The 12,248-nt window shown below is 38.4% G+C and overlaps 2 protein-coding genes across 3 annotated transcripts in view; both read left to right on the top strand.

The window, feature by feature from the left end:
• Positions 1-54: 54 nt before the first annotated feature.
• Positions 55-6,305, top strand: serpinf2b (serpin peptidase inhibitor, clade F (alpha-2 antiplasmin, pigment epithelium derived factor), member 2b). 2 transcript variants are annotated; one of them, XM_051666146.1, is made up of 10 exons: positions 55-70; positions 517-546; positions 1,635-1,706; positions 1,800-1,877; positions 1,965-2,265; positions 4,018-4,161; positions 4,768-4,956; positions 5,083-5,225; positions 5,347-5,551; positions 5,742-6,305. In XM_051666146.1, the coding sequence occupies exons 3-10, from the start codon at positions 1,650-1,652 to the stop codon at positions 6,074-6,076; spliced, it is 1,452 nt and encodes a 483-aa protein (XP_051522106.1). In that variant the 5' UTR covers positions 55-70; positions 517-546; positions 1,635-1,649; the 3' UTR covers positions 6,077-6,305. The 2 variants fall into 2 exon arrangements, with proteins under 2 accessions (XP_051522106.1, XP_051522105.1); XM_051666145.1 differs by lacking the exon at positions 55-70 and adding an exon at positions 369-385.
• Positions 6,306-7,761: 1,456 nt separating this feature from the next.
• rpa1 (replication protein A1) overlaps positions 7,762-12,248 on the top strand; it is a 45,226-nt gene continuing 40,739 nt past the window's right edge. The window contains exons 1-3 of the mRNA XM_051666135.1: positions 7,762-7,902; positions 8,457-8,504; positions 8,631-8,709. Of these exons, the coding sequence (XP_051522095.1) occupies positions 7,870-7,902; positions 8,457-8,504; positions 8,631-8,709 (160 nt within the window). The 5' untranslated portion in view covers positions 7,762-7,869. The remainder of the gene's footprint in view (positions 7,903-8,456; positions 8,505-8,630; positions 8,710-12,248) is intronic.

Genomic DNA, 12,248 nt, shown 5'->3' with positions numbered 1-12,248 from the left:
GTTTGCAACAGAATGCCTTTCAACTGCTCTCAATTTGGAAATCTTGGCAGATTCCTGCGGACAACCCAAGGTAATGATGGATTCTGGCACTGGTTTGTTTCTCATATAAGACCAGCAATATAAAAGCCCTCTATTTAATGGAAGTCTGCAATAACACTATTGGCTGTGCCTGTCATCTCCTTCTCATTTATCTCCTGCACATTTATTCTGAGCCAGTTGTGTTTCTTGTGGTGTGTTTACTCCTATTCAGTATCTGGGCACACAATGTCAGCAGTGAGTTTATTTAGCTAAACCTACTCCATTCAAACTTTTCATAGATCCATTACTCTACACTCAGTTGTGATTTTTGACCCAAAGATATCTCAGTATTTACATCTGTGAAGAGGTAGGTACTAAAGAGGTGTATGTGGTAAAGATCAATGAAAGTTGAATTGTAACTGCCTGCTCTGAGACTGTCAGCCCCTACACCAGTGAATTTTTCTAGTGCCTATTTGATGTGTTTCTTTCCCAAATCAGGGCTGGATCCCACAATTGGAGATTTGCACGGTAAGTAACTGATTTCCTCAGTTTTGTTTATATATGTTTATTCTTTCCTGTAAGTTATTGTTTTGTGATGTATTGGGAAGATAGTGTGTTGGCTTGGCTAAAATTAATAAGTGAATCTGTTGTCAGCTCTTTTGGTTTGTATATGTGCTATACAGCATTGTTCATCTTACTCATGTATTGTTTTATTGTAATCTCAAGGAATTTTCCCAGTTATTTTGTTTATTTATTTTATTTTTGGCCCTTGGACTGCGTTGTTGAGGGTTTAAAGGGTTTTTGAACATGATGAACACCAGTTAATGCAGTTGTGTACTTTCATATCTATGTTGATGTAGAAGTATATTTATATTTAGTTTTTACTGTGACCTAAATGGATTAAGATGTATATTTAAACTCATTTAAAATGCTTGATCCCAGGATTGCGCAACAGTTGACAGACCATTAGCCATGTTAAGCATTTATTGATTATTTAACTCATTATTTTGTCAATCAGTGAATTTAAAAATAAACCACCTGAAACTTGGCTGTTGATGACATCATTCTAGGATTGTAGGATTGTGAGTCAGTTTACATGGTATTTTTAACCAAAATGAAAATTTACTCACCATCACTTTGTTACAAAACCTAATGAAACTGTTATGGACAGATAGCCTCAGTCACCATTAACTTTCATTGCATTCTTTTTCCATATAATGAATGTGAAGAGAATGTTATGCAGAATGTTCATTCTCAGTCACAATTCACTTTCATTGTATTTAAAAATTAAGTAGTGAAATTAAATAGTGTGGGACCATAAGATCCAGGTTATGCCACTGCTAAGATCCCCTTTTATTTATCATGAATGTCATATGGGTTTTGAACAACATGAGGATGAGTAAACTGATGACAGAATTTTTGTTTTTTGGTGAACTATCCCTTCAAGTATACATATCTGAACCGTGAGGGTACTTTTATGATTTTCTTTACGTTCTAAGCTGATGAAGTGCAGCCAAAATTTGTAATTGATGTATATGAATATGTTGAAGAATACCAGTGAGTAATGTCTAATTATCCTCAATGCTGAATAAATTCTGCTCTTCTTTGGTTTGTAGACTAACTGCTAGAACATGAACTTTTATTTTCTGGCATTCCTCCTCCTCTGTAACGCCAAGCAAGGCTGGACGGTAAAGCACTAAAAGTGATCTTATATTGTTTACATCAAAAGCTCCTATTCCCTGTTCCACTAAAATTCCATGCATTGTTCTTTTTCACCGCAGGAGGATGCAATTGAATCAGAGGATGGATCACATCCTCTAATTCCACTCATTCCACTGATGCCTAGTAAACCCAGATCAGTAAGCATGCACAATGCTCAGTGCCACATCATTGAAGGTATACACATGCTGAGAACTTTGACACTTCAATCACCTTGTTTCTCTCAGGATTTGAAAGGAACTCTTGACCCTCCCATAACAGAAGCACTCACAGTTACTCCAGATGGCCCGGCAGGAGATCCCTCAACCCCTGTTTCCACTCCAGGCCAGAAAGAAGCCTCCTCTGAGGAAGATCTTGATGGGCTCTGTGATAGTAAAATGACCAGCCAACAGATTCAGCAGGCCATAGGCAACAGCATTATGAAGCTTGGCCTTTGGTTCTTAAAAAACTTGAGGCCTAGCCCAGAGCAGCCCAATGTCATAATTTCCCCTCTCAGTTTGTCTGTAGCACTCTCACAGCTAGCGCTGGGTAAGTCTGTAACCTACAATGAAAAATTACTTATATTAAAGACTAATTTAAAGGAATGTTTAACTCAAAAATGAAAAAGTCGGTCATAATTTATTTACCCTCACCCACTTTCTTTCCCTAATGCACACATACATCACCTAGAAGTCTATTTGATGTGTGTCTGTATACATCTGGAAGACATATTTTTTAGGTTGTTTGATCATCTGCAATACATCTATGAGGCATTTCCTCTCGGATGTCTTTAAGACGTTCATGATTTAGAATGCTTGTAAATCTGATCTTTATAAGATGTTTAGCAATCGTTAATTAGAATGCTATGCTTGCCAGATGAAAAGATCTAAAACAGACATCTCAGATGTACGTGTGCTATCTGAGTTCTTACATAGAGCACAGAAGGAAAAAAGTTATATCCTGGGCTGTTTTCTCAATACAATGGCAGTAGATAGTTCATCACTGGTTTGTTTTGTTTTTTTGAAACAACCTGAAATGTAAGTAATTTTCTAGTTAAAATATTGACGTCCATTGCACGTTTATGAGCGCTATGAAAGACGCTCATCACAGTGGCTTGCATGTTCACGTGAGAAATTTAAGAAAGTTGTTTTTAACATTAATAATAATAAAAATTTCTTACATTTATATAGCACTTTTCTAGGCATTCAAAGCACATTACATAGTATAGGGGGACTCTCCTCAACCACCACCAGTATGCAGCATCCACCTGGATGATGCAACAGCAGCCATAGTGCTCACCACACACTAGCTATTGGTGGAGAGGAAAGAAGAGAGTAGAGTGATACAGCCAATTAATGGATGGGGATTATTAGGAGGCCAAGATTGAGAAGGGCCTATGGGGAATTTGGCCAGGACACTGGGGTTACAGCCCTACTCTTTACAAGAAGTGTGGGATTTTTAATGACCACAGACAGTCAGGACCTCATTTTAACATCTCATCCAAAAGACAGTGCCTTTTTACAGTATAGTGTCTCCATCACTATACTGGAGCATTAGGACCCACACAGACCACAGGGTGAGCACCCCCTGTTGGCCTCCCTAACACCTCTTCCAGCAGCAACTTTAGTTTTCCCCAGGAGGTCTTCCATCCAGGTACTGACCAGGCTCAACCCTGCTTAGCTATAGTGGGCAACCAAGCAAGAGCTGCAGGGTGATATGGCTGCTGGTATAAACAATAGAAGTTCTCTCATTAACACACTAGCCACATGTACTACTTGTATGATACCCTTGGTTCCTTTTATAAGCTTTAAAGTGAGTCACTATCCACTAACATTGTATTGAGAAGACGGAAAGGGTATTCATTAAAACATTTCCTTTTGTATTCTGCGTAAGAAAGAGAGTCATACGGGTTTGTAATGACATAAGGGTGAGTAAATGATGAAATTTATAGTCTTGGGTGAACTATTCATTAAGATGTTTTTTGTTGCACATTTAGTGCTGATATTAAAGGGATAGTTTTCCCAAAAATGGGTTAGGAATATTCTCATCATTTACTCATCCTCATGCCATCCCAGATGTGTATGACTTTCTTTCTTCTGCTGAACACAGATGAAGATTTTTAGAAGAATATCTCAGCTCTGTAGGTCCATACAATGCAAGTGAACGGTGACCAGAACTCCAAAAGCTCCAAAAAGGAGATAAAGTCACCATAAATGTGATCCATAATTTTCAATTTTGGGTGAACTAACCCTATAAAGAAGCAGTTTGTGAGACAGTGTGCATTGTTTCTCTGAATCTCAGGAGCAACGAATGAGACAGAGGAGCTGCTTTTACACCACCTGCACGCAAATGCATTGCCCTGTTACCACGCTGCCCTCAGCAACCTCCTGCACAATTTCCGCAAAAGGAGCCTTCCCATCGCCAGCCGCATCTATCTGACATCTGGTGAGAGTCAAACACACATATACAGTACAAATACATGTAGCTGACACACAACATGTCCAAACTTTTTTAATGAACATTAAGATTTTAGTTTATATTTTATAAATGTGTATATTTTAGGTGCAATGAGTGGTTGCCCTTTCTTGGTTTTTCGCCTTTAATCACTTTTTTGCTTTTCACTATTTCATATTAAATGGCCCTACAGTGTGACAAATTAATTTGTAAAAGTTAATATTGTAATAACTCTGCATGAATAATAATTAAAGAATTAGCAAAATGCTGTTTAAAATAGGTTAAGATGAAGTATAGCATTTCACAATGCAGGACATCACATGTCAAATTACAGTACCACAAGTATTTCATGTATACTACCTAGAGAATGTATTATCAGCAATTGAATGCAGCTCTATTGTTTATGGTTAAGTCCTCGGATGTCAGGAATTTAAAAAAATCACCATTCACTATAGTTAACTCAAATTAATTTTCTTTTATTTATCTTGGTATAATGAGAAATTCAACTTTTTATTGTTCACCATGATAATTGTAAGAAAAATTTGTTACAGTACATTTATAAGCAAAGCTATGAGTGTTTCTTCTTTTTCACCTCAGGATTTAAAGTGAAACAGGAGTTTATGGAAGAAACTCAGAAACTGTATGACTCAGAGCCAGCCACTTTGACCGATCTGAATGAGGTCAATGAGTGGGTTAAGAAGGCTACAAATGGGCAAATCTCAGAGTTTTTGTCCAGTCTACCTGCCAGCATTGTTATGATGCTTATCAATGCTATGCATTACAAAGGTCAGAACAAACACCTGTTACCAGCATGTATTTTGCAATTTCCTCTGGTAGTTCAGTGAATCATATCAGAGGTCTTGAATTACTCAGATCTGTTGCATAAATGTTCTTTAATGTTTTTTCTGACAGGAGAGTGGCTCACTCGCTTTGATCCTCGCTTTACCTCTACTGAGCGCTTCCACATAGATGAAAACCAAATAGTCAATGTGGACATGATGCTTGGTCCAAAGTACCCTCTAAGTGTTTTCACCCACAATGAGCTTGATGCTCAGGTTACAACTTTTTATTCTTGTAAAATGGATTTGCCATGCTGCCAAAGATCTTTTGATCCTACTTTACAAATGCCTCTGATTAAATATATATACTTTTGGACTCTGTGCTTTATGACTGCAGATTGCTCGATTCCCCTTTAAAGGTGACAGGAGTCTTTTGGTGTTAATGCCAACATCTGGACATGTGAATGTGTCAGCCATTGTGGCCAAACTCAATATCTCAGATCTTTACTTTCGGCTACCACGAGAGAGAAGCATGCAGGTTAAACTCCCAAAATTCAAACTTGACTTTAACCAGGACCTCCGAGAGGCAATGAGAAGCATGGGTAAGATGTGTTGCCTCAATTACATGCACATTGTGACACATACAACTAAAGGCCACCCTTAATGTCTCATATATTTTCCATCACACCAAGGAGATCATTTTGGATTCACATTAATTGTAACGTTCCTTATCTCACTGTACAATGATACATAATTATATATTCTAACACATATATTTCTACCCTAATCCAGGTCTAGGAATGCTATTCAGTCATCCGAACCTGAATCGTATCTCAGAGAACCCCTTGTTTGTGTCTAATGTGCAACATATGTCCAGTGTAGAGATAAATGAAGAGGGGGCAGAGGCAGCTGTGGCAACAAGTGTGGTCATCTCACGCTCCAACCCTTCATTTATAGTCAACCAGCCATTTTTCTTTGCGCTAATGGATGATTTAAGTCAGACACCATTCTTCCTGGGTGTAATATCTAATCCCAACCCTGGAGCATCCACTATGGTCACAAGCCCAGGCAATTCAGATAAAATGGAATTTACTTACGACAAGACTTTGTATTCGCCTCCAAAGTAAATTCTTTTCACACCTTTATCAGAATGAGTCCATAACTGACCTTAGTCTGAGCAGTTAGATCCCACTGGGAGGCAAATGAAGGACCACAAATAAAATAAACCTCAGGCGTCAAATCAGATAATTTAAAATTATTCCCCTCATGCAAATTAGTGTTATTCTAAATGTTCTAATCTTGTTAAAATGTCATTCTTTCTTTCTTTTTTTTAATTAAAGAGACTTGACCAGAAAATTCAAGTGCCTCTGTGTATTCATTCAACTAAATGTATTTTTGTTGAGAAATAGCCCCATCCTTCAGATATCATATAATATAACAATTTGAAGCACTGTTAAAGGTGCACTCAGTAACTTTTGTCTTTTGTGTCATTTTAGACTTACACTGACACCTAGCTTGGATGCGGCATCATTCAAAATCAATAGTTTTCAGTTTCAGATGCCATTATAGAAATTTAGCAATATCTCAGATCTATACCTTCGGCTACCACGAGAGAGAAGCATGCAGGTCAAACTCCCGAAGCAGCCACATCACACTATAGCTCAAGACAGGTTGCCCACTGAAGCTAAGCAGAGTTGAGTTTGGCCAGTACCTTGATGGGAGACCTCCTGGGGAAAACTATGTTTGCTGCTGGAAGAGGTGTTAGGGAGGCCTGCAGGGGGTGCTCACCCTACAGTCTGTGTGGGTCCTAATTCCCCAGTATAGTGAAGGGGACACTATACTTTAAAAAGGCACTGACCTTTGGATGAGATTTTAAACTGAGGTCCTGAGTCTCTGTGGTCATTGAAAATCCCAGGGCACTTCTCGTAAAAGAGTAAGGGTGTAACCCTGGTGTCCTAGCCAAATTCCCCCCATTGGCCCTTTTCAGTCATGGCCTCCCAATAATGCCCATCCATAAATTGGCTCTATAACTCTAATTTCTCCTCACCACCAATAGCTAGTGTGTGGTGAGCGTACTGGCGCACTATGGCTGCCGTCGCATTTTCCAGGTAGAAGTTGAGCAGAGTCCCCTGTTCACTGTGTAATGTGCTTTGAGTGTAGTGTCTAAACAAGCACTATATAAATGCAACATTCATTCACAGTCAGCTGTGATTACTTGAATCTATGAGTGAAAGTGTCAGATAACAGGACAGTTGTTGAGATTAAGCTGGTAGTATTCGGCTGGTCATGAGATTCTAACATGGCAGCCCCCATGTGTGGACCCTCTCCATGTAGAATAAAACACCTTTTATAAGATTACTGATATGACTGGAGTCTTCATTTTAATCTGAATGCTCATGATTTTACACACATATTGCAAAATTACAATTCATTTCTTTAGGATTTAAACTTTTTTTTTAGTGTGGAACAAATTACTGAGTGCACCTTTAACAGACAAATCATACGTAGACATCATTTTATGTGGTTTTACAAAAATAGGCCTTATGGTCTAAAAAATTATTTAATGAGACAGATAGTTATTCATCACAGTTATCCGGTTTAAATAGACTAATCCACTATATTAATTGTTCCACAACACACAAATTAAATATGTTTTTAGACTGGGATGTTTAAGAGTTGTATCAAACAGGGAATAACACTAAATTCTGCTATAATAACATATAGTCCGCCATATGTCGTATTTATTTTGGCATTTGGCGGAAGTTGTTAAAACCGGATATACGTCATCGCGTGGCGTATTTTCGCGCGTTTGGAGAAAGTTGGCGCGAGGAGAGGAAGCAGGACCAGGGACGTATTCGCTGTAGAAGTGTTTTATCGTTATACAATTCAGTTTTCGATTCAGATTAATATTAGCGCAAATATGACCGTCAGATTGTCAGAGGGGGCAATAGAGGTAAGAATGAGACTGCAGAACGAAGCATTATTTAAACACGGATACATTTGATTGCTAAGGCAGCTAGCTTGTGTTCTTTCTGCAATTTCAGTTGGAATAAAATTAATTTATCACCTTGATATTGTGTTAAATTTGATTCGTTGTTTCCAGTTTGCATGACTTTAACTGTAGCATGGTTAAATTCAGACCCTGAATCTTGTGTCAACACAATAGAGTGACAATGCAATCAGCTACTGAACACGAGTACACTAATAAAAGCTGAGAGTTGTTGTATATGGCAGTGTTTTAGCGCGCATATGATGCCCAAAAATGTTGTCTCACTAGGTAGGCAGCTTTCAAGGCTTTGATGCGTAGCCTGTAAATAGATTTCCAGTGTTATCTCGGTCTCTTTGTTATGAAATATGCATTATAATAAGCTTGTCTTTTCTTCCACATGTCTTAAAAGTGTTAAATTAGACAGATCTCAGAATCCACTCATGCTGTTTATTTGTTTTATGGAATATAGAGAGTAAGAGTTTATCTTAAATGTTATATGATGTATTATTCCTTTGCAGTCTCTGACTAAAGGAGCTGATGTCAGCAACCCCGTTCTTCAGGTGTTGGTAACTGTCAGCTTCCTTGCAACCTTTTTTAAGTTAATCAAATCAATACACAATGTACACATTTTGCCATACTAATAATTTAGCAACTATTTAGTAAGGCTGTAAAGTGTTGAATGTTCCCTGCAGAATATTCGCAAGATTGATGGAGGAAATGGCTTGTCCCGCTTCCGTCTCATGATGAGCGATGGACTTCACACTATGTCCTGTGAGTTGTCAATGGTCTCAGTTATTTCACAGCTCTTTGCTTTCACTATCAAAGTTTATATTTTCGCGGCAACTTGGCGCGAGCGTCTGCTGACTGCGCACGCATCAGAGCGCTTGAGAAGCGGTTCATGCGCTCTCCGGACAGGAGCTGCTGGTTGACATCTAGCTTATATAGTTGCTTAAAATTCACTTATCTGGGCATTAAATGTGATTGGAATTTGAAGTGCACAATGATCGCGGTTATCTAAAAAAAAAAAAAAAAATTAACGCGATCAGACGGGGGAGTGGACAGGGAGTAAAGTTTGTTTTCATTACCCAGAGACAATGTACTAGTGTATCTTAAAGTGATCATGACATAAAAAAAACTAAAAAATTTTTTTTTTATGTTCCCTGAGTTCCACTGATAATGTAAAAAAAAAAAAAAAATTGCATCATAATTTAGTAATATATAATCATTTGCCACCCTGTCTCTGGCCCTCTGTCTGAAACGCTCTGTTTTGGCCTCAGTGTTTCCTTTAAACTTCAGTATTAACACCCACTGTTATGTGCATCCATATATATTGAAACTCAAATGGAAGAGAATGAACCAGCTCCACAACATTATAAAACTATATTTCACGGTTTACACAACACATCCAACACATTGCGTCCGAATATATTAAACTGTTCACTCATGCACAGCAGCACCATGAGCTATCAAACAGTCATGACATTTGAAATATTAATGATTGAACAGTTTACTCACGGTTTTTTAATTGTGTCCAATAGGGTTTTTAACTGCCTCATCCTTCAATAACAGTTCCTCTGCAAAGCTTGAATTGTATTATGACTGGTTCACAAGCAATCCACTCTGACATGAGCCAAAAAAATCATACAATCCATGCTGAAATACGCTGAAGACACATCCACATGACGCACACACAGTATCATCCTGCACTGTTGCGCACATCGCCAGAAATGCATAAAAACGGTCAAAGACGTCAATCTAGTGCATTTTAAACAATTAAAAATAGCACGGATGGGCGCAAGAACGTGTCCAGGACACGTTTATGCTCAAAACAGCAAGACGCAGCTCAGCTGAATGAAACAGAATGGCTTTTCCTTTTCAGAGTTGTAACTTGACACCGCGTCTTTTAAAAGCAGAGTGAGGTGCATGACAGCGGTCAAAGACATCTGTCTAGTGCAGAGATGCCCAAACTAGGGCGCGGGCCAACCATTTATTAGTCCCTTCTTGACGTATATGACGGGTGGGGAAAAAAAAATATGCTATTGATGCCCCTTTCATTGCATTAATTTAGCAGATTGCAGAGTAATATATATATATATATATTTTTTTTGGTATAATGAAATCATAAAAGAGGGGAACCAGGGCAACTTTAATATTTTAATATAATACGGTTTGCAGAGCCTGAAATTTCAGCGCGGGATTGCAGGTATTGCGCACAATTTGTTTTTCACTTTACAGTGCAGCTGCGAATTAGTAAACCAATAGATACAGATGAACAAATCAATAAACTTGTTTTTGTATCAAACTGTAATTCCAGAAGCTGCACGAGTAAATCCGCTCTCTCTCACTTTCTCTCTCTTGCAGGTGTCAGAAGTGTAAGCACGCGCATTGAGAGTGCTTTGTCGCATAGTTACTGAACTTGATGTTACAGTTGTAGAAACCTTTCTAAACCTGTTAATTCGACATGCAAGTGGCATTATACCACATCTCTGTAAGTGAGCGAAGTGATAAAACTATATCGTTACTGTTTATAATCAACAAAGATGTTAACATTGCAAGCACGTGCGCCTTTCATATTTTGGCGCTCCCTTAATTCATAATGCATCACATTTGCAAGAAAGGCAAAAATAGCAAAATCTCTAGTTCCATCCAGGGTCGGAAATTAACGGAGGCTCCGGGCAAAAAAAGTCCCCTGTAATCTGATTTAGTTCCAAATTAATATATCCATTGCGTTCTTCATTTGAATTTTTGCTGAACATCGTTTGTTTTGTGACGTCCATTGTGCAAATGTTGCCGAGTCAGTGGTGGATGCTCGCACCATAAACGAGCACAGATGGGCACTCTGCTTCTCACGCTCCACATCAGTTCGGTGTCGTGCTCACACGATGAAATTATCAAATGCTACACGTAGTTAATAATAATATTAACAAAAATAATATCTGGATGTGTTAAATAGCCTTGATGTTTAATAAAATGTTATTAATAATACAATAATGAGGCCTGGGTAGCTCAGTGAGTATTGACGCTGACTACCACCCCTGGAGTCGCGAGTTCGAATCCAGGGCGTGCTGAGTGACTCCAGCCAGGTCTTTTAAGCAACCAAATTGGCCTAGTTGCTAAGGAAGTCGCTATAATGTGTGGTTCTTGCGCTCGGAGGGGCACGTGGTGAGTTGTGCGTGGATGCCGCGGAGAATAGCGTGAAGTCTCCGCGGTAACGCTCAACAAGCCACGTGATAAGATGCATGGATTGACGGTCTCGGACGTGGACGCAACTGAGATTCGTCCTCCGCCACCACAAGGACTTGGAGCGAATTGGGAATTCCATTTTCCAATTGGGAAAAAAAATAAAAAATTTTACAGAACATTAACCACTTCTGGTGTATGAATTATATCTCTGACTAATGTTCATTGTTTTATTAAATTGGCTTGGAATTGCTAAGGAGTTGCTACGTTTCTTTTTTTTTTTTATAAGCTCCTCATTCCAAATCTTGAGAAATGCTGCCATCTACTCTGTGTCGGTGCATTTGTTTTGTAGGCTGTTAATTTAATAGCCAAAATATTTGATTATGTAAATGAGGAAAAACATTTGTTTCAGTAACAATGCACATTATGCAATGTAGAGATCATGCAATTTTGTAATTACTGAAACATGTCATTTTATAATTGAATTGTTTAAATTAAAGTATTTTACATAGAAAAAAATTAACTTTGTAAAGGTAAAACAATATGAGCAGTGTACCCCCCCAATCATTTTCAGAAATGAATTTCAGACCTTGAGTTTGTTATATGCAGTGTTCTCTTTTGGTCCACAGCCCTCAGTCAGCTTTGATTTTTGGCACTTCGTAGGAAAAACTTTGGGCACCTCTGTTCTAGTGCATGTTTAAATACAAAAATAATTAAAAATAGTCCAGATGGGTCCCCTTTGGTATTGAGGAATAGTTACTAGGCCACACTACACTTGGTCTGTTTATCCTGCTCTCTCTCTGTTTACGAATTGGGCACAAGTGGGCGTGAGCACCATGACGTTGACGAATGTTGTGGGGCATGTAAATGCAAATGAGCAATATCTCATGATCAAGATGTTTCAGCAGGGTGGTAACTATAAATGCTCTTTTTAGACTGGGGAGGAAGTTTCAAGTTCTGAAACTAACAGTATGTTTTGTAGTATAGTTCTCTTATATGTGTAAATATCAAGGAACATTTCATGATCCCCGCTAAATTATCATACATAGATACAGCTGGGTGTATACCCAGACTATTGAGAAGTAGTTTATATTTGCCACTGTAAATGCCACTCTTTAGACTTTGTTTTT

The sequence above is a fragment of the Myxocyprinus asiaticus genome, chromosome 31, assembly GCF_019703515.2.
Source record: "Myxocyprinus asiaticus isolate MX2 ecotype Aquarium Trade chromosome 31, UBuf_Myxa_2, whole genome shotgun sequence".
Lineage (NCBI taxonomy): Eukaryota > Metazoa > Chordata > Actinopteri > Cypriniformes > Catostomidae > Myxocyprinus > Myxocyprinus asiaticus.
The sequence above is the reverse complement of the archived record's forward strand: the minus strand, read 5'-3'. Positions and strand labels throughout refer to the sequence as shown.